At 36.8% G+C, this 26700-nt stretch overlaps 1 protein-coding gene across 4 annotated transcripts in view; it reads left to right on the top strand.

Annotated features, from left to right (window-relative positions):
• The window catches only part of ZC3H13 (zinc finger CCCH-type containing 13), an 85162-nt gene that overhangs the window by 38363 nt on the left and 20099 nt on the right, over nucleotides 1-26700 (top strand). The window contains exons 9-12 of one of the 4 annotated variants that reach the window (XM_055124770.1): nucleotides 9204-9511; nucleotides 13252-13716; nucleotides 21458-21646; nucleotides 26436-26519. In XM_055124770.1, coding sequence (XP_054980745.1) covers nucleotides 9204-9511; nucleotides 13252-13716; nucleotides 21458-21646; nucleotides 26436-26519 — 1046 coding nt within the window. The remainder of the gene's footprint in view (nucleotides 1-9203; nucleotides 9512-13251; nucleotides 13717-21457; nucleotides 21647-26435; nucleotides 26520-26700) is intronic. The other 3 variants (XM_055124774.1, XM_055124778.1, XM_055124782.1) reach the window with 3 other exon arrangements.

Genomic DNA, 26700 nt, shown 5'->3' on the forward strand with positions numbered 1-26700 from the left:
GCCACGCGGTTTAGGATTTCTGTGTTTTAGTAATTAAGTACATGGAGATTTAAGTGGGAAATTTTATCATTTCCCTTCCTGGGGCAGCATAAAGCAAAAGCTTAGTTCATGGTCTGGGGACATGGTTGCGAGCACTTGCTGGGTTCAGGAGTAATTTAGCTGGCTCTGGTTGTTAGTGGTTCAGCAGCAGAGCGGCCGTGCAAACGCATGGCTACCCGGTTCGAATCCCGGCAGAGCGTGAGCCGGAGCCGGTACCAGCCCCAGCCCAAGACCGCCCAAGCGTCCCACTGTTTCAAGTTCAAAATGCATTTTTTTTTCTTTTTTTTTCCCGTGCCTCTAAGTTCATACCTGTTTAAACGTCCATAAGATGGCGTACACCACGCCGCTTCCCCTTCTCTGACAACTATTATGATCCAGCCAATTAAGGAGTTAATACCGTTTTTTTAAGTTCAGGGGCTTAAAAAGCAGGTAAGGCACTTGCCTTGCATGCAGCCAACCTGGGTTCGGCCCTGACACCGCACCTGAGGGAAGCCAGGAGTGCGCCTTGAACTCTGCTGGGTGTGGCCCATAAACAAAAACAAAAAAGTTAATAAACAAAACACAGATTTTTCTAAGGAGGATTTTGGCAGTTGGTCCTTTCTTAATCTTGTTAAGAGATTGTTTTGTCTAATGTAGATGAAAATCTCCCCTTCTCTGTAACTTAGAAGAACCAGAATGATTCTGTCACTGTTGCTTGGAACTAGCAATATTGCAGCTTGCTGGAGAAATACCAGAATACTTAACTGGCACATCTACAGTTCCTGAACATAGTTTCCAAAAATACACTTAGTTCAGTTAGATACTTTTTAAAAAATCACATGTATATAAGATCAAAATTAAAGTATAAGAAGTCTTAACTCTCCTCATGTATCATGGTACTTTTGTTATTTTGACCCCAGATCATTTACTATTGAAAAGATACCATTTTGTATTACAGGGAGTTGAGTTTTACACAAGTTGAAACTTTACTTTCCACTCTATCTCTGGCTTTCTTTATGGAGAGCAGTTTGATATGCTTAGGACTACCTGTTAATGTATGGCAAGTTCTGAAACTAGCTTATTTCTCTTGTCTAAGGAAATGAAGCTATGTAGCTAGGAGTGCTAAAGTATTTTGTAGGTAGGAGTACTAAAGTATTTTGTAGCTAGAAGTACCAGAGAACTTGCCTTGGAGGGATAAAACCACAGTGACCATTTAGAAAAGGGCATTTTTATTCAATAAATATCAATCTAATTTCTAGGTGTTTTTTTATTTTAAGGATAGATCTGTTATCTTAATTACTGTGAATATTTATTCTAAAACCAAATACTGTATTGAGATTGTTTTGCCACTGCTTTCATATTGATGAAGTATGTTTAAAGGTTGGTATCTAAATTTCTTGTAAAATAAGTTGCCAACTAAGGTTAATTTAGATGTTATGGGCTTACCTAGCAATGCTTTGACTACTGGGACATATTGAGTTTAAGTAAAAGTATAATTTATTTATCCCTCCAAAAGATACTAAAAACCTACTGTTTGGGTAGACCACTGTTTTAAAAGCTGTTGGTTTAATAGTTTTTTTTTAAAAGTGCTTTGTTATTATGGGTGGAGTAATAAAGTAATTGTGTATAACAGGTATATTTCAAATATGAATTTCCTTTTTAAATAAAAGTTTTATTAGAACTGTTGGAAATATATGGGTTACAAACATTTCTTAAAGGATGATTTTCTATTGAATGAAAGAGTAACTCTACTTCTGGGGCAGATTACCAGATGATTTAGTACCTCCAGAGAGTTCTTTAACTAAGTCATCCCTGTTTTCTGTTTTCTGTTTTTCTTAGTTCTGTAACTTTACAAATTGTTAACTCCTAATCTGAGATTTGTTGTTGAGTTTAGGGGGCTTGAAAATACCATGATTTATAAGTATCTTGGTTTATGGATAAATTTTGCCTGTGTGTGTTTTGGTGAGTGGCCAGAGTTTCCCCCCAAGATTCTTCATTTTCCACCTCTCCAGAAAAACAAAAAATTCATCGTAGCTTTTCGGGGGCGGGGGAAGGAGGAACCTTACAAGCAGTGCCTGGAGGACCTTGTGGTGCCCGAATTTAGAATTCCTGTATGCAAAGCATGCGCTCTAGTCCTTTGCTTTGTCTCAGCCCAGAATTCATCATTCTTTAGACCTCTGTCAGTACTCTGGCATTAGGATTTGAATACTTTCCTCCTTTGTTGGTCACATAAACTATATTAAGAATACAAATATTCTTTGTTTCCAATGGCACTAAATTCTATTATGTAATTGCTGTTGAAGTAAGTAGTTTGGAAGCCACAGTCCTAATGGAATGTTTTCAGTGTCTTCCAGTTTGCTTTCCTCAGCAGTGATTTATTTATGCATCATTGATCTAAATCTTAGTATTTCTTGCATATATTTTAAAGCTTTATGGATTTGTTTTATTACTCTGCTTTTAGAAAGAGTAGTAATTTCCTGTCATTTTAAAAATAAACTTTCATAACTGCTCTTTACAGAGAATGGTAAAATTTTAGAACTTAAGAATTTTTATTCTGTTTGTTTGGGAAGATATGTAACTCAGGAAAATTATATTCAAATGAGTTAGTCAGAAAACACTTGTGAGGTGAATTTATCTGTTATATTACGGTACTCCTAATCAGTTGTTTATAAGGATATTTGAGTGGACCGGTTATATCTTACTTATTAGTAAATAAAAATCTAAATTTCCTACACTTTGTAGAAACAGAACAATGAACCAATATCTCAGTATAATTAAACAACTTAAAACTGTCAATATTTTTGAATAGTAGTTAACCAAAGACAATCTGCTTCTCTGTATATAGTCTCTGAAGCTTCCCTGCACTTGCATATAGCTCATCTTGTTAATATTTGGCAAAATAATATTTTACTGACAGGTAATATATTTTCACCAAAATGGTAGATTGTCAAAGTTTGATTAAGTGAGAAAATATTGAGCATAGCTAGTTGCTTTTGTTTTTAATTACTTTGTTATACTAAATATAGGTATATTTAATAATCAGGAATGCAAGCGCCTGCATAAAATTTACCCAGCTTTGAAAGATGTAATTATTTGAACTTGTCTTTGACTTCAGCTTGATAGAATAAGAAAATTGCAATCAAATTGATGTCTTGTTTTCTTTCAGCAGTTGTACACATATCCAAATTATTGTATTTATGCCTTTGAAAAGAGTATTTGTTAGATCCATTCTTGATTCATTGAGTATATACTATTCATACAGAAATTCTGTGACTGAACTAGTGCTGAACTCTAGTATGGGATTCCAGATATGCAGTGATATTTTGTATTGACTGAATTCATAGTTTCTTGAGGGAAGGTGTACTAGTGTAGCTGAATTCTATAAAGATGATAGAGAAGATATTACAATAATATATTCAACATTGCTTACACAAAAATGCAGTAGTATAATGATACCCCGTTTTTGTGAAATAAAGTTTTTATTGAAACTTATTTAAAAAGTTGTGAAGAGAGAGAAAAGGTGAAGTACAAGAAAGTGAACATAGGCTTCTTAAGAGGTAAGTAAAGAAAGACAAGCAATCAAGATAGTTTTCTTTCTTTTTTTTTTTATTTTTTAGTTTTTAATGAATCACCGTGAGGTAGTTACAGACTTACAAACTTTTGTGCTTACATTTTAGTCATACATTGATCGAGTACCCATTCCTTCATCAGTGCCCATTCTCCACCACCATGTTCCCAGTATCTCCCCCTTCCCCGCCATTGAGGCGGGCGGATTCCCTTTTACTCTGCTTCCTTTAGGGTGTTGTGATCTGCAATGCAGATATTAAGTGGCCATCATGTTCGGTCTATAGTCTACTTTCTGAACACATCTCCCATCCCAAGCGGATCCTCCAAGCATCCTTTACTTGGTGGTCCCTTCTGTATTTTTGCTGCCTTTTCTCCCAGCATGCGAGGCTGGCTTCCAAGCTGTGGAGCAATCCTCCTTGTCCTTATCTCTACTATTTTTGTGTGTTAGTCTTCCATTTTGTTGCTTTATATTCCACAAATGGGTGTAATCTTCCTGTGTCTGTCCCTCTCTTTCTGACTCATTTCACTCAGCATGATACTTTTCATGTTAATCCACATATATGCAAATTTCATGACTTTATCTTTTCTAACAGGGCTGGAGCGATAGCACAGTGGGTAGGGCATTTGCCTTGCACACAGCTGACCCAGGTTCAGTTCCTCTACCCCTCTTGGAGGGGTACCTAGAGTATCTCAAGCTACCTAGAGTATCTCACCCGCACAGCAGAGCCTGGCAAGCTCCCTGTGGCGTATTTAATATGCCAAAAACAATAACAAGAAGTCTCACAATGAAGATGTTACTGACTGGCTCGAGCAAATCGATGAGCAACAGAATGACAGTGATACAGTGACAGTGATACATTTTTTCTAACAGTTGCATAGTATTCCATTGTGTAGATATACCAAAGTTTCTTTAGCCAGTCATCTGTTCTCAGGCACTCGATTTTTTTTTTTTCCAGATTCTGGCTATTGTAAACAGTGCTGCAATGAACATACGAGTGCAGATGTCATTTCTACTATACTTTTTTGCATCTCCGGGGTATATTCCCAGAAGTGGTATTGCTGGGTCAAATGGGAGCTTAATTTCTAATTTTTTGAGAAATGACCACACTGTTTTTCAAAAGGGCTGAACCATCAGTATTCCCACCAGCAGTGAGGGAGAGTCCCTTTCTCTCCACATCCACACCAGCACCGGTTGCTTTTGTTCTTTTGGATGTGGGCCAGTCTCTGTGGTGTGAGATGATCTCTCATTGTTGTTTTGATCTGCGTGTCCCTTATGATTAGTGATGCAGAACATTTTCTCACGTGCCTTTTAGCCATTCGGATTTCTTCTTTGAAAATGTTTCTGTTCATTTCATCGCCCCATTTTCTGATGGGGTTGGATGTTTTCTTCTTGTGGAGTTAAACTAGTGCCTTGCATATGCTTGATATCAACCTTTTATCAGATGATTATTGGGTGAGTATCCTTTCCCATTCTGTAGATTGTCTTTGTATTTTGGTCACTGTTTCTTTTGAGGTACAGAAGCTTCTTATTTTAAGATAGTCCCATTTGTTTATTTCTGTTTCCACTTGCCTGGTCAGTGGTGAGTCAACTTTGAAGATACCTTTAGCTTCAATGTCATGAAGGGTTTTGCCGACCTTCAGTGTACCTTATGGATTCCAGTCTGATGTTGAGGTCTTTAATCCATTTTGGTCTGACTTTTGTGCATGGTGTTAGGTAGATGTCTGAGCCCTTTTTTGTTTGTTTGTTTGCATGTAGCTATCCAGTTTTGCCAGCACCATTTGTTAAAGAGGCTTTCCTTGCTCCACTTCACATTTCTTGCTCCCTTCTCAAAGATTAGGTGATCATATATTTGAGGGTGTGTGTCAGGATATTCAGCCTTGTTCCATTGGTCTATTGCTCTGCCTTTGTTCCAGTACCATGTTGTTTTAATTATTATCACTGTAGCAGAGTTTGAGGTTGGGGAAGGTGATGCCTCCCATCTTCTTTTTCCCCAGAATTGCTTTAGCTATTCATGGGGGTTTGTTGTTTCATAAGAATTTCAGGAGTGTCTGATCTTCTTTGAAGAATTTTATGAGTATTTTTATAGGGGTCACATTGAATCTGTGTAATGCTTTGTGGAGTATTGCCATTTTGACAATGTTAATTCTCCCAATCCATGAGCAGGGGATATGTTTCCATTTCCTCATGTCCTCTTTTATTTCATGAAGTAGCGCTTTGTAGTTTTCTTTGTACAGGTCCTTTACCTCCTTAGTTAAGCTGATTCTGAGGTACTTGATTTTCTGAGGCATGATTGTGAACGGGATTGCTTTTTTCATGTCACTTTCTTCTCTCTTTATTTGCATATAGGAAAGCCATGGACTTTGGGATATTGATTTTATAGCCTGTGACTTTACTATACAAGCCTATTGTTTCTAGGAGTTTCTTGGTAGAGGCTTTGGGGTTCTCTATATATAGTATCATATCATCTGCAAGTAGAGTTTAATTTCTTCCTTTCCTATCTGGGTGCGCTTGATCTCTTTTTCTTGCCTAACAGCTATTGCTAGTACATTCAGTACTATATTGAACAGAAGTGGTGAGAGTGGGCAACCTTGTCTTGTCCCTGATCTGAAGAGGGAAGGCCCTTGGTTTTTCCCCATTGAGGATAATGCTTGCCATAGGCTTGTGGTAGATGTCTTTGACTATATTGAGAAAGGTCCCTTCTGTACCCTTTTTGGTGAGAATTTTCATCATAAATGGGTGCTGGATCTTGTCAAATGCTTTCTCTGCAATGAAACAGGGGAGCATACATCCAGTAAATTAAAGGAGCACATGAAAGAAACTGTGAAATGGACAGCCAAGAAATGAACGGAGAGCAGAAATAAGAAAGCTACATTTAGAAATGTCACGAATAAAAGATTCAGTAGATGAAATAAAAAACTCAGTGATGCCCTTAACAGTAGAATAGCTACAGCTGAAGACAGAATCAGTGAGCTTGAGGACGAGCTGCAGAAAACTTACAGGCAACAATGGGAAAAGACCTCAAGATAGTGTTCAAGGGGGAACATGGACTTGAAGAGCAAGCCCCTTATATTCATTTTGTTTCATTGTACTTCTGTCTACTCACTTTATTTTTATTTTGGGAAAAAAAATCCCAGACATTATTTTATTTGTTTATACTTTACTATGCATCTTTAAAGAAAAAAGACATGTGAAAATATGTGTAATTGCTATTATAACTTGAAGAAAGAGCATGGAATAATTTAAAATACAAACTTTAAAGTCATTGTTAAATATCTTTTATAGTATTTCCCAGTTCCTGTTTGTTAGCACATCATAAATGATATGCCACCATTTTATATTATATTAAAATTTAATTTTTTGTATTCAGACTGGGAATTGCTTGCTAATGCACTATCCATAGTTACATATTTAATTGAATTCTGTCTGTATAGCTCAAAAGTACTTTCATGTGAATAATAATTTAGGAGACAAAATAAGATGCATGGAGCCAGAGAGATAGTACAGTGGGTAAAGCACTTTGCACCGGGCCAGCCGAGCTTTACATGGTCCTTTCAGCACCACCAACTATTACCCAAATCTTGAAAAAAATCCAAACTCAAAGGACTGTCTGTCAGTACAGAGCTCCATGCTTCCTGACTACCTGAGCGTAGCCTGATGTAGTCATGCAGGCCCTAAACATGCTGGGGAGGCAAAAAATAAATATGTAAATGAAGTCAATAAAATTAAGTTACTTAAAGTTTTGTTTAATAAAATGGAACATTGCCTTTCTTTATTGTCGGTTTAGACTTGGTTTTCAGTTTTCTTTTATCTCAGTTACCTGACAAGGTTGCATTCATAAAGATGAAAAGAAATCATCTATGTAAAGCATTGAAAATGGTCTCATGTAAGTATATTAGGTGCTATTGATATTAATGCTGTCATCATTATTGTGTTAATGGTTTTGTCTTCACTTTATATGGAGCACCAAAATAATGCCTGGAGCATAGAAGGTACTCACTTAGTATTTGTTCAGTGACTTATGGTTTTGGAATTTGGGCCATACTGGGTTATGCTCAGGTCTTACTTCTGACTCTGTGCTCAGGGCTCTGGTGTGCCAGGAATGTTGTACCAGGAATCAAACCCAGCCCTGTGCAAGGCAAGTGCCCTACCCATTGTATTCTTTGCCCCCCAAAATGGTGTTTTAATAATAATTTCTTATTAGATAAACTTTTGATAAAGATAAACAATGGTTCAAAGCTAAAATTTTGCATCATGAGTAGGAGTTTTTCCTCAAAAATTTCTTGGTCTTTTACGTTTTCTTTAAATGAAATGTTCCCCAAATATCTTCATTCTACATCAGGTCTTAATTATAACAACATTAAAAATGCTTTTGATTGAAATCTAGCTAGGTTAAATGTCAGTTTTTTCCTTGTGCTATAAATCACTGTGCTCTGAAAGAATATACATTTTTTTTTAAGTATTGAACTTTTATGTGTGCGGTAAGCTTTCTTTTTTTTTTTAATTTAAATTTTGTTATCTCTTTCTCTTGGATAAGAAGGCATCTAGTTCTTGAGTATATTACTGCAGTATTCTAGAAACCAGACTGCTGATAATTTTGGCCAGATTCCAGGATAGTTTTATGGCACACCTTTTGTATATCACAATGAACATAAGTCCAGATCCTAAGGAGAGTCTGGTTTGGCTTACACCCATAATTCAACCCATTTTGCTGACGGATTCTCTTTTTGCACTATTCTGACTCCATGCTTTTAAATGTGTAGTAATAACAGGAAAATCTGAAGGTGCTCTTTTCATCTAGGCTTAGACTTAATGTAATAAAATAGCTGCTGTATGGATGGTCTGTCATTGTGTCCTCACATGAAGGGAAATGTGAATTCTGATCTCAGTTTTATAATGACATTAATACTATCATGTGAACCTAGATCAAAATACCTATTTGGAGAGGTAGGGAGGACTTCAACGTACAATTTTGAGAGAACAATATATTCAACCCATAACAATCATCAACCTTTTAAAACTTTTTTTTTAATCTTGAAGACTTGGTAAATGATTAAAATGCTAAAGTTTGACAGTTTGACAACATATTGATATTCTGATCTTAGTATAACTTAATTACCCTAGGCTTAAACTAAAGTTTTTGTCATGCTATTGACACCAAATTTGACTTGAAGTAAGATTAGATGATTCTATATTTCAGGTTTTAAGCTCCATGATCTCTAGTCACCAAAGGGTATTATTGACTTAACAAAAAAATTTTTTTTCTGTAACACCTAGAAATATATTTAAAACCAACTAAAATGCCAGTTCAATGTTAAACTGCATATTTCATTTTAGATGTTTCCAAATTGACTGGAACATAAGTCAAATTAGAAAGCAAAGAACAATAGTCATCACCGTGATTCTTCTAGGATGCATTTAAATGGCCACTATTCATAATGATTTTCTGAGTTTGGGTAAGACCCATTGAACATTTTCAAGTAGAATCAATTATAGTGACTTATCACTTATTTATAATAAGCCACATGGTGCTTGTGGCTATCCACCACCAGATTAAGAATGGTCTGTTTAGTCCTAGCTTGCTAAGGAGTAAAGACTCTTGAATGTTTTTTATTTATAGGTCTACCTCACCCATAGGGCAACATCATTCTCCTCTGTCTTCTAGACATCACTCATCTTCCTCGCACTCAGGATCATCTATTCAAAGACATTCTCCTTCTCCTCGTCGAAAAAGAACTCCTTCACCATCTTATCAGAGGACAATAACTCCCCCTTTACGGCGTTCTGCTTCTCCTTATCCTTCACATTCTTTATCTTCACCGAGAAAGCAAAGTCCCCCAAGACATCGCTCTCCCATGCGAGAGAAAGGGAGGCATGATCATGAACGAACTTCACAGTCTCATGATAGACGTCATGAAAGGAGAGAAGGTATATACTATAATTTGTCTTATTTTTAATTTACCTGTTGTTTTAATAAGGAATAAAAGAAAATTGTTACTTGGTTTTCTGAAACACAGGAAGGTTTTTGAGAGCAGGAAGATGCTTAATGGTATGGGGTGTAATTTATTACATATAGATTAGTGGGCATTAGTATGTAAAGTTGGTGACTTTTTTTCTAGTTAAATTGTTTTACTTGGATTCTGATTCTTTGTTGTTGTAGTGCTTAGTTACCCCCTCCTACTCCCCTCGTGTTACAGATCAAACCCAGAGCTTCACACATTAAGGCATGTGCTTTACCACTGAGTCTCATTCTCAGCCGATTAGTTAATTCTTTATTTTTTTTTTAATTGAATCACCATGAGAAAAGTTACAAAGCTTTCAGGTTTAAGTCTCAGTCATACAGTGATCAAACACCCATCCCTTCACCAGTGCACATGTTCCACCACCAAGAACCCCAGTACACCTCTCCCCCCCCCCCCCATCGTCTGTGTGGCTGATGATTTTCACTTTACTCTCTCTTTACTTTGATTACATTCATTATTTATACGACAGAAAACTCACTATTAGTATTTGGAATTTTCCCCCAACAATCAGACCTGCTGAAAAGGCATCATTTGATAGTTTGTTTTCCATTGCTGAGAATGAAGAGCATATGAGGTTTGGGATTTTGGTATTTTAGTAATTAAGTCCAGAGAAATTTCTGCCAGAAGTCCTGTCACTGCAAGCTCAGACCTCTGTCTAGTGGGCTCTAAAAGATGGTGCTCGCCACGCTGACACCGAAATGAAAGGCCGAGGGACAAAAACCGTTCCCCTCCCAGGGTGGCACAGGTCCATAGTTTAGTTGACAGTCTAGAGTCATTTCTGCAAGAAACCCTGGGTTCCGAAATTAGTTAATGGGTCCCTGGGATCATGGCCATCCAGCAGCGGAGGAGCTGTTTGTGTGGGGCCCGCTCGGGGTCTCATCTGGGTGGAGAGCAGTGCCAGTACTGCCCCCCGTCCTGAGATCTCGCCAATGCCCCATTAAAGGTTTTTCCTTTATTAACTTTTTTTTTTTTCCTCGATTTTTTGGCTCCGCACTCCTGGCTCTGCACTCAGGAATTACTCCTGGCAGTGCTCAGGGGACCATAACGGATGCTGGGAATCGAACCTGGGTTAGCCATATGCAAGGCAAATGCCCTACCAGCTGTGCTATTGCTCCAGCCCCAGTTAATTCTTTAGAACAAAGAAGTGAAGGAAAGAAACGCTGCAAATCCCAAGGAGCAGAGTTTGAAAAGTATCAGAAGTACTTTGATAAAGAAGAATTGAAAGAGCATTCAGAAGTACAGTACAAACTTAAGTGATTACTTTTTCAGGTGTCACTCAGTAGTTTTAGCAAAGCAGTTTTCCTTTCTAGATTCCTGAGAAATTGAGAAATTAAGTTAACTTTGAATTTAGTAGTCCTTGCAAGTGGATTTCTTGTATTATATGCAGTCCGTCTAAGAGTTCTTACTATTTTCTTCTTCTTAGCTTCTTGTTCTTATTTATTTAATATCACATCATATATACTAACTTTTCTGAGTTAGTTTTTGAATATTATGAGTGTGCTCGGGCAGTACTTACTGCAAAAGCATTTGTATTTATTAAGCATTTTAAAAACCTGTTGTGAGTATAGTACAGCAGTCTCTCATGAAACATGTTGAATTTAGTTATTCTCTTTTATCAACAGTGCGAGATAATCAAGTTATTTTATTCAGGAAAATGATAGATGCTAGGTAGGGACTGGAGAGAGAATCTATTTTATAGAATTTTCCCTTGTGTACATGATTTTGGAACCTATCAGTATAACAGTATTTATGGAACATTGGTAAAATCAGAAAATTCTTATACCTTGTAACTATATTGATTTTAATAAGATATTTAAAAACTAATTGAATTACAGTATGGCTTACAGTTAATGATTACCTGCAGAATGAAAACTGTTGCAGAATGTTAGGATTAAATATGCTAATGTGATGGAAATAGTCTGCAGTTGTAAGTTATGGGAATATTTTATGGTATTAATCCTTTCAAAGAAAACCATGTGTTTTTTAAGAGTTCTAAGATATTTCTTTGACTTCACATATAAGAGATGTTGGAAACAGATTATTTGTCTAAATTTAAGTGTCATTTCTGAAGTAATAATCATGGTGGAAGGATGGGAAGATACGTAAGAACACAACAATATGTTTATGTGTTTACATGTATTTTACACCTGTATTGTATTATATGTATTTGTAAGGATAGATGAGAGTATCATTAAAAAAAGAAAGTGAGGGGCTGGAGCGATAGCACAGCGGGTAGGGCATTTGCCTTGCACGCAGCCAACCCGGGTTCGATTTCCAGCATCCCATATGGTTCCCTGAGCACCACCAGTTGTAATTTCTGAATGCATAAGCCAGGAGTAACTCCCGAGCACTGCCGGGTGTGACCCAAAAAGCCAAAAAAAAATTTTAAAAAGTGAACAAAATTCTAAGCATAATTGCTATTAGGAGAACTGGAAGTGATAGATACTAGTAAAAAGGAATGAAGAAATACAGATTCTTACCTAGTGCTAGCCAAAAAAAAATTTTAAAAAGTGAACAAAATTCTAAGCATAATTGCTATTAGGAGAACTGGAAGTGATAGATACTAGTAAAAAGGAATGAAGAAATGCAAATTCTTACCTAGTGCTTCTATTCTTAATTGGCATTTGTGAACATAGACATTATTGTGGGGGAGATAAGTTACTAATGTGAAATCTAAGGGGTTTGGTGGAGCGTGGTTGTTCGGGTGCTTATAAAAGTCTATGGATCTAGTCATTGGAAGCAGAAAAGGAGAAAAATTTACAGTGTCTTAGCCTTACAGTTAATACAGTTGCCTAAATAGTACAGATCTTGGGACAGTTCCAGAATGTAAGAGCATCTTATGAAAAAATCTGATAAAAAGGGTTTGTTCTGTGAAGCTCTTATGTCAGTTTTTTGTCTTAATGTAAGATTTATTTTAATGATCATTTCATGCCTATTCTAGGCACACCTATAGAATGGAGTTTGACTAAACCATTTAAGCCAAGGTTAAACTAAGCTCTGAACGTTGAAATATTTCCTCATTTATGCCATGACAGGATTAGATTAAAATGAGTGTCATTCCAATTTCATAAAGATGAAAATTATTGTTGCCTATAAAATGTTAAAAGTACTTTACTGAAAAGTAAATGTCTTTGGGGTTGGAGAGATGGTTCAGGAGGCAGGGCACGTGTCTCATATGCTGCTAACCCAGATTCAGTCCTGACACTGCCTATGGTGCCTGAGCATCTCCAGGAGTAATCCCTGTGTACAGAACAAGACGTGCATCCTGACCACTACCAGGCATGACCCATAAACAACAAAAAATTATCTCATTGCTAGCTAGTATACTGAGAGGTATGCTCACAGGCTAAGTACCTTTGAGGTAATCACATAGTCTAATCTGATTTAATACTTGGTAGACTTAAAGTCATTTCTAAAAAGTAGAGTAGCAGTTATATTAGATCAACATGTAGGTTTCTTTTAAGACTTCCAAATCAGAATCAAGAGTTTTATCCAAGTTTATCCAATGAAGAACCCAGTTGTCTAAATGCTAATAAAATTATCTTTGGAACTTTAGCTTAAGAATGATTGTAACTATTATTTATTGTCTTAATTACCCAAAATTTTCTGGAAGCATTTATGGCTGATATCCAAATTGTATTACAGAGACTCGAGGCAAGAGAGATAGAGACAAGGAGGTAAGAGAAGATCGAGAGTATGAACAGGATCAGAGCTCTTCTAGAGAACACAGAGATGACAGAGACCCTCGAGATGGTCGGGATCGGAGAGATGCCAGAGATACTAGAGACCGAAGGGAAGTAAGAGACTCTAGAGACATTCGGGACTCCAGGGAGATGAGAGACTACAGCAGAGACAACAAAGACAGCCGTGATCCCAGAGATTCTCGGTCAGCTCGTGATGCCCATGACTACAGGGAACGTGACAGTCGCGATACACACCGAAAGGAGGACACATACCAGGAAGAATCCCGGAGTTACGGCAGAAACCATTTGAGAGAAGAAAGTTCTCGTACTGAAATAAGGAATGATTCCAGAAGTGAGTCTCGAGGTGAAATTAGGAATGATCGGCTAGGCAGAAGTAGGGGAAGAGGTCCAGAGTTGCCTGAAAAGGGTAAGGTCTTCGGGTTGTCACTCAACTGTTCCTTACATGTTTGTATAGATACATTAAAATCTCCTGAGGTTTCTTTTCTAAATATATATTATTCCTTACATTAACATGTGTCAAAGCAGTTTTTAACTAACTGAATTTATCTGGGCAGAGATGGGGAAGGGGTGGTTTGGGCCACACCTGGTTGTGGCTCTGGGGTTACTCCTGGTCTACACTCAGGAATCATTCTCGGTGGTGCTGGGGGATCATGTGGGGTGCCAGGCACCAAACCGCAGTTTGGCCAGGTGCAAGGTGGCAAATACCCTACCCACTGTACTGTTGCTTTGGCCCCTAACTGAAATTTTTACATAGCCCATAAATTCTGAACAGGAATTATTAGCTAAAGTAGCAAGAGATTAAAAGGGATTAACCGAAATCCCAGACTGATTGATATGACACAGAAAGAAAATTGTTATCAGACCACAACTTAGAGTTGAAAACATATACTGTTACACAGTAAAAACTGCATAAACAATAAAGTGATCATTAGAGTGGGATTAAAATGGTAAGTTTTCAAAATTGATCATGTCAGAAATGACCATAGCAAATACTGTCTGTATTCAGTATCTGATGTCAGGATCTTGTCATTTTCTCGACTTCCCCTGAAAAGTGTTTGCTATCACCCAGCAACTTCCTACCTAAATGTATTTGTCTATTACCTGGTAGACCTGAATTTTCATTGATCTCTCCCTTCTACTACTTTCTCTACCCCAAAATTCTGCTGTACTATTTTTATCACTTGTATTCTTTCCCTTGGTCTATTGTTTTGCCCATGTCTGTATTACAGCTTACAGTTAGTGTTACAGTATTATAGTTAAGGGTCCTCATCTTTTCCTTTATAGTTGTCTTCTCTTGACCCTTTGCTTTTTCATGAACATTTTTAAACTGAGTTGTTTTTAAGTTTTATGGAAAACTGTTGGGCTTTTTATTTCAAATGCATTAAATGTATCAACTTGTAAATTTTTTTCTGTTCAGGTCATGTATATAGTTTATTATTGGGTACCTTCTTTTTTTGGTTGTCATTGGAAATGGTACTTAAGCTTTTGTTCTTAATTCATTTTTAATTTTTATGATACTGTTGTTAAAATGTTTCTTAAATAATGCATTCACAGGGTTCAGAACATAAGAGGTATGGAAAATTGATAGTGTAGTTTTGTTCCCTCTCATTAGATTTGTATGAATTGTTTTTAGAAGTAGTCTACATGAACAGATGTATATGCCCATTCATTTTCCTCTTGTTTTATGACATAAATTTTTAAGGAACTTTATACTTAAAAAGCTAACCCCCCCAAATAAGTTACCAATTATGTATCAGTCAGCTTGGTGAGCAGTTCCCTTCCTTTGGTGCATAGTGTATACTGTAGAGTATACCTTGAAGTTAAGCTACATTGATTGGTGAATTTGTGAAAGTTCTGATTTCACGTTTTGAATATTTTTTGGTAAATAACTGTATATATTATTCAGCAAACTGAATGATAGTTTTAAAAATGCTAGTCTTTAAAACACTTTATTTTCTAACATCTGTTTCTGGTATGTGGAAGTGGCAGTTGATATTTACTAATCATACATTGTGATGTTGCTTTATTTTCTTATAGATCTAATTACTCTTTTAAACATTTATGCCAGACAAATTTGCCTGTTCCCTTCTAATTATTACTTACTTACCATTGATACCCTGCTGGGCAGCTCATTTAATAATAAAGTGTTGAATGTAAGTGGTTTAATAGGCTTCTTTACTTTATTTCAGATTTTAAAGGATTGCTGCTGGCATTTCATTATTAAGCATGGTGTTTATAGCCTTTTCGTTAATGTTTTTTATTGTGTTAAATAACGTTTCCTGATTTTCCCAGCTTTATCAACTGATTTTACTGTGACTTCAGTATCTTGAAAGAAGCATTCAGTTTACCCTCCTTTTTATCTTGCTATGTCCTTTAGTTTCAGGGGTTGTGGGTGAAATTGTGGGGGGTGGGAGTGGGGTTACTTGGGGTTACTTGGGAATACTTCCAAGCAGTACTCATGAGGCCCAGGAATTTTCAATCAACTGGCCAGCTGGCCCAACAGTGCGATGTGAGGGCCTGAGCATGCTGTGCTAGGAATTACCCTTTCAGTGCTTTGGGCCCTTTGGGGGTATATAAAAGTGTTGTTGGGAGGGGCATACAGTACCAAGGTTCAAGCTGAGTTGGCTGCCTACCCCTTTGCCCCTGTACTATCTTTCTAGTCCATACATTAATATATATATATATTTATATATATTTATTAAGCTGGGGTACAGTGGGGGTGGGGGTCTCTTCCAAGTAGTGGTCAGGACCCCTCCTGGCAGTTACTGACCAGTTAGACCAGTGGTTAAATGCTAAGGCCAGAGGATTCTAAGCAGTGAGCTGGGAACTTCCTGGCTGCATCCAGTGATACCCAGGAAACCTTTTGCTGCCGTGGATGAAACTGTGGTTGGCCACATGCAAGGCATGCACCATAGTATCGTGTGCTATCTCTCTGGTTCCTACATTAGTATAATTTTTAATTGAGAACTGTCTGCATTTTCAAGATAATTTTTAAAGTTCTAGTTTTGTTGAAATTTAATTATATATTAAGCATCTGTTTTTAACCGCGATTGGACTGAACTCTCATTAAAAGGCATAGAGTGACTGAATGACTAAGGATAAACAAAATCCATCCCTTTAGTAGAGCTTGCAAGAAAGAGATAAAGCTGAACTCCTAGGATAAATACAGGCTGAGTGAAAGGTTAGAAAATAATTATACAGGCTAATTTTTAAAAAGCAGGAATGGGGGCAGGAGTGATAGCACAGAGGGCAGGGCATTTGCCTTGCATGCAGCCGCCCTGGGTTTGAATCCCAGCATCCCATGTGGTCCCCTGAGCACCGCCAGGAGTAATTCCCGAATGCAAAGCCAGGATCAACCCCTGTGCCTCGCCGGGTGTGACCCAAAAAGAAAAAAAAAAAAACCCAAATATGGCTGTATTTATATCAGATAGTATTAAGAGATAAGGACAGTCATATGCTGGTCAAGAGAACAGTAAGTCAAGAGGACTTAACTCAAATATATACTGGGGCAGAGTGATAGTATAGTGGATAGGACTCTTCTCTTGTACTAGACCAACCCTCCAGCTCCCCATATTGTCCCCTAAGCTCATGTGATCAAGGTCATTGACCTTGATCACATGTGCAGAGCAAGAAGTAAGCCCTGAGCAACACTAGCTGTGGCCCAGACCACCCCCAACTGCCCCTCCCCCCAAACATGCACCAAATGTATATATGTTTAAAAAACTGCTAACCGACCTAGAGGAGATAAATCGATAGCACAGTAGTAATGGGAGAATTTTAACATTCCTCTTTCATCATTGGACGTATCAATCAGACCAAATATCAGTAAGGAAACAAGAACTCTAACTGAAGAGTTGGAAGAACTGGGATTAATAGACATATACAGGATCCTTCACCTCAAAAAAAAAAAAAAAGCTGGCAAGTACATTTTTTTCAGTGAGTATGGAATAGTCTTCAAAATAGACCACATTCTGGGGCACAATTTCAGTACCCATAATAATCACAAAAATAAAAAACATATGAAGTGTCTTTTCCGACTACAGTTTCATGAAGGTAGAAATAAACTATCAGACGAAATCTAAGAAAAGCTCTGACATTTGAACAGTGGACCACATACTGTTAAACAACCATTGGGTAAAGAGGAAATTAAAAAATAAAAATTTCCTTAGGAAGCTGAAGAGTTAGTACAGGGGCCCAATATTTCTCATGAACATTCATGCAAAAACCATACAATGTGATCAAGTGGGGTTTTATTCAGTATGCAAGGATGGTTCAATATACTCAAACCAGTGAATGTAATGTCTTATTAACAAGGGAAAGATAAAAATCATATGATAATATCAGTTGATGCAGAGAAAGCTTTTAACCAGATGATCGTAGCTGTGGAATATAGAGAAAAACAAGGGAAGAGACAAAATAAGATAATAGTGTGAAACATTGGGAATCTTTTTTTCTTTTTTTTATAGAACCTTAACTAGTTTGGATTCTTAGCTAGTAGTGAATGAAGATTCCTTTTTTTCCAGATCCTCCCTCCACCACAATCCCAGCAACTTGTTGCTTTTAACCTTTTTGATACAGCCATTCTCATCTGTGTGAGGTGATATTTCATTGTTGTGGTTTGTATTTCCATGGTAATTAGTGTTAAGCATTATTTTCATGTGCTTCTTCACCATCCGAATTTCTTTGGGGAAGTGTTTGTTTTTCTCATTTTTTTAAAGGGGTAGCCTGTTATTTTATGTTGTTAGGGGTTTTTTTGCCTATCGTGGATATTAGCCCTTTACTAGATATATGTGAATATTTCTCCTACTCAGTATAATATCTTTTTGTTTTATTGATTTTTTTCCCATTTTTTACTTTCATAAGTTAATTTTCTCTTGCCACTGAATTCCTTTGTACTACGTCACAGAAGTCAATGTCTTTGCCTATGTTTTCTTTTTGTAGATTTATGTCTAATATGAAAGTTTTTACTCCAGTTTGAATTAACTTTTGTGCCAAGTGTGAGATAATGCTCCTGTTCCCACTTTCGCTCATGCAGCTAATTTCTCCAACATAATGACTTGAAGAAATGAGACTTATTTATCTCCACTCTATGCTCTTGTCTCCTGTATTGTATATTAACTGTCCGTAATGCTTGGGCTCGTGACTGCAGTGCTTACCATGCCCTGTGGTACCAGGGACCACCACAGCCACTGCAGCAGTGCTTAGGGACCCCCATGGCCATGCCAGGCAGTGCTCAGACATCTCCAGGGTTATACCTGGTGATGCTTGGGAAAGGCAGTAGGGGGCACTCCTGAGAATCAGAGAAAGATTCAAGGCATGTGTACTAACTCCTGTATTACCTCCACAGCATTTTTGTTCGTTTCAAAGAGGGTTTATTTCTAGGCATTCAATTCTGACCCCCTTGTTGGAGTGCTTTATTTTTTTCTTTTCAATATTACCATGTTTTTTTATTACTTTTGTAGTATGATATCCAAAGACACAATGGTTCCCATCCTTTTTCTCAGGATTGATTTGGCTATTCAAAGAGTGTTGTGGTTCTTTATACACATTTTATTAATGTTTATTCTATTTTCTTGGTTTGCGGAGAGAGGAACACACCTTCTTTTGCTCAGGATTTAATCTGCTCGGGGATCACTCCTGGCAGTATTTGGGAGACCATATACAATCTGGGGATCAAACCAGGGCTGGCCATATGCAAGACAAGTGCTTTAACCCCTATACTATCTCTCAAACTCCTATTTTATTGAAGAATGCCATTGAAATCATGATAGTACTTGTTTTAAATCTATATACTTCCCAAGGCGGTACTGGAGTGATCCAACAGGGCTGCTTGTAACTTTGGTGCAATTAGGGGAGCAGTTACTGTTGTTCACTTAAAGAAGGTAATTTCTAGGGGGTGCTCAATAGTGTTTTCTCAAAAAGGAGTTGATAAGTCAAGTAAGTTTGAGAGTCTCTGTTCTTTATATTGTTTTGAACAAAATGGTTCCTGTAAATGGTTAATTCTTCCAATCTGTGAACATGAAATAATTTTCCATATCTTCATGTGTTCTATTTCTTCCAATAGTGATTTAGAATCTCAACATATCTCAACAAGTTTTTAATGTCAAGTTTTCAATCAATCCTTTGTTGATTCCTAGCAAGTTGAGAAACATAAGATCACTTTTTTAGCAGATTTTTGAGTTTTCTATAGGTATTACTAACTATAAGCACTATTCAATACAGTAGATATTTAGGACCTGTTCATCTTACAATACAATAGAAATTTTGCACACTTTTCTAACAAATATTGTGCATATTTTGTGCACATATTTACTAACAAATATACACATAATGTACTAATAAATATTTCCATATTTCCCTCTCCTTTCAACACCTGGCAGCCGTGTAAACTTTTTGCTTCTGTTTTGTTTTTTTTTTTGCTTTTTGGGTCACACTTGGCGATGCACAGGGGTTACTCCTGGCTCTGCACTCAGGAATTACTCCTGGCGGTGCTCAGGGGACCATATGGGATGCTGGGAATTGAACCTGGGTCGGCAGCGTGCAAGGCAAACGCCCTACCCACTGTGCTATCCTCTAGCCCCCACTTTTTGCTTCTGTGAGTTTGAATATTTCAAATTCCTCAGATAAATGGTATCTATATGGTAGTAGCATACAAATGTAGTACGTGTCCTTCTGTATCCAAATGTCCTGATTATTCATGTTTTCATAAATGGAAGGATTTTCTTTCTTTCTTTCTTTCCTTTCTTTCTCTCTTTCTCTCTTTCTCTCTCTTTCTTTCTCTCTTTCTCTTTCTGTCTTTCTTTCTCTTTCTTTCTTTCTTTCTCTCTTTTTCTCTCTTTCTTTCCTTCCTTCTTTCTTTCTTTCTTTCTTTCTTTCTTTCTTTCTTTCTTTCTTTCTTTCTTTCTTTCTTTCTTTCTTTCTTTCCTTTTCTTTTTCTTTCTTTCTTTTACTTTTTGGGTCATACCCAGTAATTCCCAGGGTTACTTTTGGCAGTGGCAGTGCTCGGGAAACTATATGGGATGCTGGGGATCGAGCCACAGATCAGCCGCATGCAAGGCAAAATGCCCTACCCACTATACTATTGCTTTAGCCCCTGTTAGAAGGATATTCTTTTTAACACTAAATAATATTCCATTGTGCGTGTCTTTAATACATTTATTTATTTATTTTTAATATTAAAAAAGTTAGGAACCATGATTTACAAGACTGTTAATGATGGGGCTACAGTTTCTTTATCCATTCATCTGTCACGAACATTTTGTCTAATCAATTAGACTATAATGAACCTGTAAGTGTAAATATCTTTCCAAGATAATGACTTCAGTTCCTTTCCATATGTATGTTATATATGTATACACACATACCCATAAATGGGATTGCTAGATCACATAGTAGTTTGCTTTTAATATTTTGAGGCGCTCTCATACTGTTTTCATAATGTCTTTCTAGCCTCTCATTACCATCACCACAATCTGGATACTCAACTTCATCATCACAGGATTTCCTGTGTTACATTTGTAGAGCCATGTTCAAATCTATTCTTCTGCCAACTTGATACATAAAAAAATATGTTCCTTGGCCTAGATGTGCCAGAGTTGGTTTAACCATTCACACGTTGAAAAATGTTTAGATATTTTCCATGTTTGGGCTATTGAAGCTACTATAGCCCAAGGAACTATGAGTTCCCCACCTTTTTGTTTTTTCCTCCTATTTTGGCTTCTTCAGCAGTACTTACCCTGGCACTGCAGGCCAGAAGTTTCAGTGCTTGACCCAGAATTCCAGTGCTGTAATACTTGGGACTACCAGCACACACCAGCAATACTTGAGATTCATGTGCCAGGGATCAAACACAGAACCTCATGAACTCCAAGCATGTGCTTCAGCCCTTTGACTTATATCCTCAGCCCCCCATTATATGGCTCTTTATAGAAAAGGAAAACTGGAACGTAGCTTATCAAAGTCAGTAATTAGACAACTTGGGTGCTTTTATCCACCATTTGTGTATTCTTTCAGCAATGATTGCTACCCTTGAGAGTTTTTAAAGAAACACCTTTATCAGTTTGCTTTGGTGAGGAAAGACTGTGACTGATGAACCTTGTTGAAGAAAGTATATATCTTAAACATTTGTGTGAATATTCTTTGTTTAGGAAGCCGAGGCACAAGAAGTTCTCAAATTGATAGTCACAGTAGTAGTAACTACCATGACAGCTGGGAAACTCGAAGTAGCTATCCTGAACGAGACAGATATCCTGAAAGAGACAGCCGAGACCAAGGAAGGGATTCTTCCTTCGAAAGAAGACATGGGGAGAGAGACCGTCGTGACAACAGAGAAAGAGGTTTGTCAAATAGAATACTAACAGCGAGCAATATTTATTTGGGAGAATTGTTAATTTTTAACAAATCAGTTTACTTTTTTTCATGTGAAATATCTGAAGATGTTTGCTTGTAGATATATCTAAGTAACTACTTGATGTATTTGCTCATAATCTTTCTTGTTTACTTAATTTAGGAGATAGTATTTAAATAGGTACTAGTATAACTTGGCAACAGAGAGCACCTTGCTGTATGTCTCTTACCATAACCAAACGGTTCATAGTGCTTGAAAGAATGTAGGTGATGGGGTGCCATTTCAGACATTGCAGATTCAGGAGATACTTAAACTCTCCCATGTGTGTATCCTGACCATTCACTGTGATAAACTGTTGTGTAAGGAGTGTCAGAGAAGAAAAAGAAAAACATGATAATAATGAGACTGAGGTTATTAGGGGAAACGTTTATTCGTGCTCCTTCCTGAGAACAAGTAATAATTAATTTAGCAACTTTTGTAGATATTAAAGCTAAACATTTTCAGTTATTTATTAGATGATCTCAGATCAATTTTGAGCTATGATTACTGGAAGGCACTTAACGAAAGTTTGTAAGTACTTTCTCTAACAAGCTTTTATTGTCTATGTAATTTGCCTCTTTAAACATTTTGGATCTTATAGACGTACTTGTCTGGTTACTAACATAAGATTTTCTTTAATGTTGAGGTTGTATACTACAAAGTAGTGGAATAGGAAATTGAACGTTGATACTTGGCAGTAGGTTGAATAAAAGATGCCCGTTATTCTGAATAAGGACAGAGATGAGAAAACAGTTTTTATATCACCCTGCCCTTTGTGACCGAAATGAGATCAGAAACACAGATGAGGAGGTCAGTGTTGATTGAGTTTGTTAGTTATGGCAGAACTCTGGAGGTACAGTATAAGAGGAAAGGCTCTTGCCTAGCATGTACCTACTGTGATAGCCAACCCTGGCTCAGAGCACCATCACCATATATGGTTCCCTCAGTACTGCCCTGGACCACTTCTGAGCACAGAATCAGGAAGATCCCCAGCTCTGCCAGGTGTGGCCAGTACCCCCCACCCCTACTCCTCAACCCCCCAACGTACACACACAAACACAAAAAAACATTTAGAATAAATGTTAGTGCATTTGGATTAAAGAATATTTGTCATTTTCTTAATTATATATGGAGTTGGAGTTTATGTCTTCTATGTTTATATCTGATCCCCCTCTCCATAACATTGATTCACCGTCTCTACTTCTTTAAGACCATGTTTAGTAATAACTGTTTTTGTATCTTATTTTTTGTTGTTGTTTTTTGGTGATGCTAAGGGTTACTCCTGACTCTGTGTTCATAGGTCACTCGGGCAAGGGTTGGGGTAACAATATGGAGAGCTGGGGATTGAACCCAGGTCTGCGGTGTTATAGGACTTTACCCACTGTACTGTCTCTCTGGCCCCTGTATCTTGTTTTTCAATTGTTGTTTTTTTTTTCTTGTTTCTTATCCTAGTTTAGAGTTTTTCTCATCTCTCACCTGAATTTAATAGTAACATCTGCTTTCAATCTTACATAATTTAGTTACATGCTTTGAATTACCAAGAACCTCAACATTGCTTGATACATGTTTCCCAGTTTTAGTATCCTTAATATGTTGGTAATTCAGGTTATATGTATTGAAAAATTCCTTTAAATTCTTTTCTCTTTATGGGGCTGGAGAGATAGCACAGTGGGTAGGGCGTTTGCCTTGCACGCGGCCGACCCGGGTTCAAATCCCAGCATCCCATATGGTCCCCTGAGCATGGCCAGGGGTAATTCCTGAGTGCAGAGCCAGGAGTAACCCCTGTGCATCGCCAGGTGTGACCCAAAAAGCAAAAAAAATAAATAAATAAATTCTTTTCTCTTTATAACTCTGTGAATTAGGTATTAGAGAATAGAGAATCCATGTTTAACTGTTCAGAAGTCTTAAATGAAGAGATGGGTAGAGATTTTTCCAATATTACAGAGAAGTAAGAGTCAGAGCTGAGATTCACATTCAGGTCTTTTGACTAAAAGTTTTGCTCTTTATTTTCCTTTACTGTAACTATTTTAGTAAGTTTATTGCTGGAATAGAAATACACCTTTGAGGTTAATATCTTCTAGATATCAATAGGTAACCATTGAATAGTTGTTTGCTTTGTTCATTTCTTAAATTATAGTACATCTTACGCTTACAAACTTAATGGGAAGAGTTGAGATTACCCCCAAGAGGAGCAATGATTAAATTCTATGAAGGAAGTAAACAAAGGGACCTATGTAGAAATAAAGGATATGAGAGGAAGTTACTTTCAGATAGTGTTTATAAAAATGAGTTTATATTTATGGAAGAAAGAATTAACAGGAAAAACTAGTCTTGCAGAAAAATGAACATAAAAGTGTTCCATGTCAGGAAAAATTCTGTTCATATTATACTAGTATAATAATGTCTTGATATGTAAAGAAGACCAATGTGATTAAAATATGGTGAGAAATAGAAAATAAATGGAGGTTGAAGTTAGGTTAGAATTTAAGTCTTTTTCCTTTGATTTTTGCACGAGCAAATTAGGGTATATAATACAGTTGAAGTAGAAGTGTTACTTAGAATGCATGATGGATGATACATTTTTGCCCTGTGTGGATATAGACAGACATGCATTGGAGTCATAAAAAAATTACAAGGTTTGAGTTATAGGATGCTATAACTTAGTAGGAAGGAAGGGGATTTAGGAAAAAGTGAGAGATCTCCTATATTGTAAGTATTCTAGCAAATCAAACAGAAAAGTTTGGGTTTGATTTCCTTTTTATTGTCTAAGGTTAACTGCTTTTAAGCAGCTAGATGAAATTGTTTTCATCAAAAATTTTTAAAGGAATGTGGGGGTAAGATTGAAAACAAGGATAGCAATCGGTAAACTATTAATGATATTGATATCTAAGAACTGATTAAAACTTCAGTTAATAATATTACCTCTAGGGGTATGGAGAGGAAATGTAATAAAATATTTGGAGATGAAGTTGCTGATACTTAACTAGCCTAAATATCCAACTTTGTGAATATTTCTCTCGTTAAAATTGTAAATCTAAGAAGAGAAGCCCATTTATTTATTTATTTATTTATTTATTTATTTATTTATTTATTTATTTATTTATTTATTTATTTATTTATTTATTTATTTATGGTGGGGGTGGCCACACCTAGCTCTACTTGGGAGTCCCTCCTTGCTCTGTGTTCAGGAGTCAATTCTGGCAGGCCTGGGGGACCATATGGGATGCTGGGGATGGAAAAAGAAACATAGCTTAGAAATACACATTTATAGGGAAAGATGGAAAAGATAGAACTGTTACAGTGATATTTTTACATCTTTTAATTTTCATTGAAGTAAGAAACTGTGTCACTTGGATTGGGAAGATTAGGTTTTATCTGTCCAAAGAATGAATAAATGAGTCTTCCTGATACTGCTGCAGTCAGAAGTTTCAGGTGTGAATCTCTATAAGTTGCAGTATTGAATTTGTTTCAGGTTGTTTAGTAGTCACTGGCATTTATACGACCCCTACCCCCGACCCCAACCATGAATTTGGGTAGCTTAAAACATGAGGTACATGGATTCTGGGAATCCAAAGTGAATCCTTTTAAATTCAAGTTGGTTTTAGCAATAATTAGAGGGTTTGAGATCTACTGATCGTGCGTCCTAATGAGTTCTTCATGATTTTGAAATGTCAGTATCTAGACTAATTTCTGTGACTGTTATTTGCTATTGATTTGTTTGTTTGTGTTTTGGTTTTCGGATATACTCAGCAGTGCTGGGGCTTCTCCTAACTCTGGGCTTGGGGGTTGCTCCAGAAGTGCTCAGAGGAATCATGGAGTGCTGGGATTCAAATTCGGGCCTCCAGCATGGAGAGTATATGCTCAGCCCATTGAATCATCACCCCAGCACTGATTTCTCTGTTTGTAAGGAAAGGAGAAAAGTTCTGGACATGTCTTTTTTTTTTTTAACTTTTGTTTTAAAATTCTAAGATTTTTCAGTATCTTTTCTCAGATACGAAAATTGCTTTTCTTTTTCATCTGTAAGAGGAAAGAAAGTCAAATTATTTACTGATTGTTTTCTTAAAAATATATCTAAATTTAAAAAAAATATATATCTAAATTATTCTTGTTAATAAATTGATGTTAGATATTTCACTTACCAATTTCTTGAACATAGTATAGAATAATTTTTATGAGTAACCAATAGACATTATGTATTACAAAAATAGAAGCATCATGGTATCTTTGATCCTACCACAGTGGTTCTATCTCTCTGGAAAAGGTTATGCCATATTTTAAAATATACATATGTATTTTGTCTCAGACTGATTTCCTACTCAACTATGCATTTTTGGTAGCGTGCATTTATTTTCTCAATGTTTATATAATGTGTGTGTTGGGGGAAAATGTGTATACATATATCTGTATGTATACACATTTTATATATATGCATATATATAATGTGATGGGACTGTTAGCATTTTAAGAAAACAACTTTTCATCTGAGTAGTTTTGTGATTCGTTTTATTATTATAAATTTATCACTAATATTAAACTTTGCATTTGATTATTTCATTATTGCTAAGAATCAGTACCCTGCTTAATATTCTGGTGTATGATAAATTGATGTTGCAGCAACAAATATTGACAAATGTTTTGTTCTACTATTTTTCTCACATAATAGCTACACGTTGATGTGTATATATTTCGGCCTGAAATTAGAGGTGTGACTTACGAGGGAAATTTTTTTTTTCCTTCAGCTCCTATGTTCTACACCTCCTGCTGCCCCTATCCTTTGCCACCAGTGTTCTCAGGTCCTGCTGGGGGGACAGAGAAGATCAGAGGTGAAGGGTAGAGATGGCAGAAAGTGGGGTTGGAACAGTGGGCTGGAGGTAGGGTAGGGAGCATGCAGAGAAAGATCAAAGGTGGATCAGTGGGAGGTGGGAGGGGGTTGATGGGAAGCAGAAAACATGGTAGTTAGAGGGCAAATAAAAATTACTTTGAAGTAAAAATTACTTTTAAACA

Source organism: Sorex araneus, chromosome 1 (assembly GCF_027595985.1).
Source record: "Sorex araneus isolate mSorAra2 chromosome 1, mSorAra2.pri, whole genome shotgun sequence".
NCBI lineage: Eukaryota > Metazoa > Chordata > Mammalia > Eulipotyphla > Soricidae > Sorex > Sorex araneus.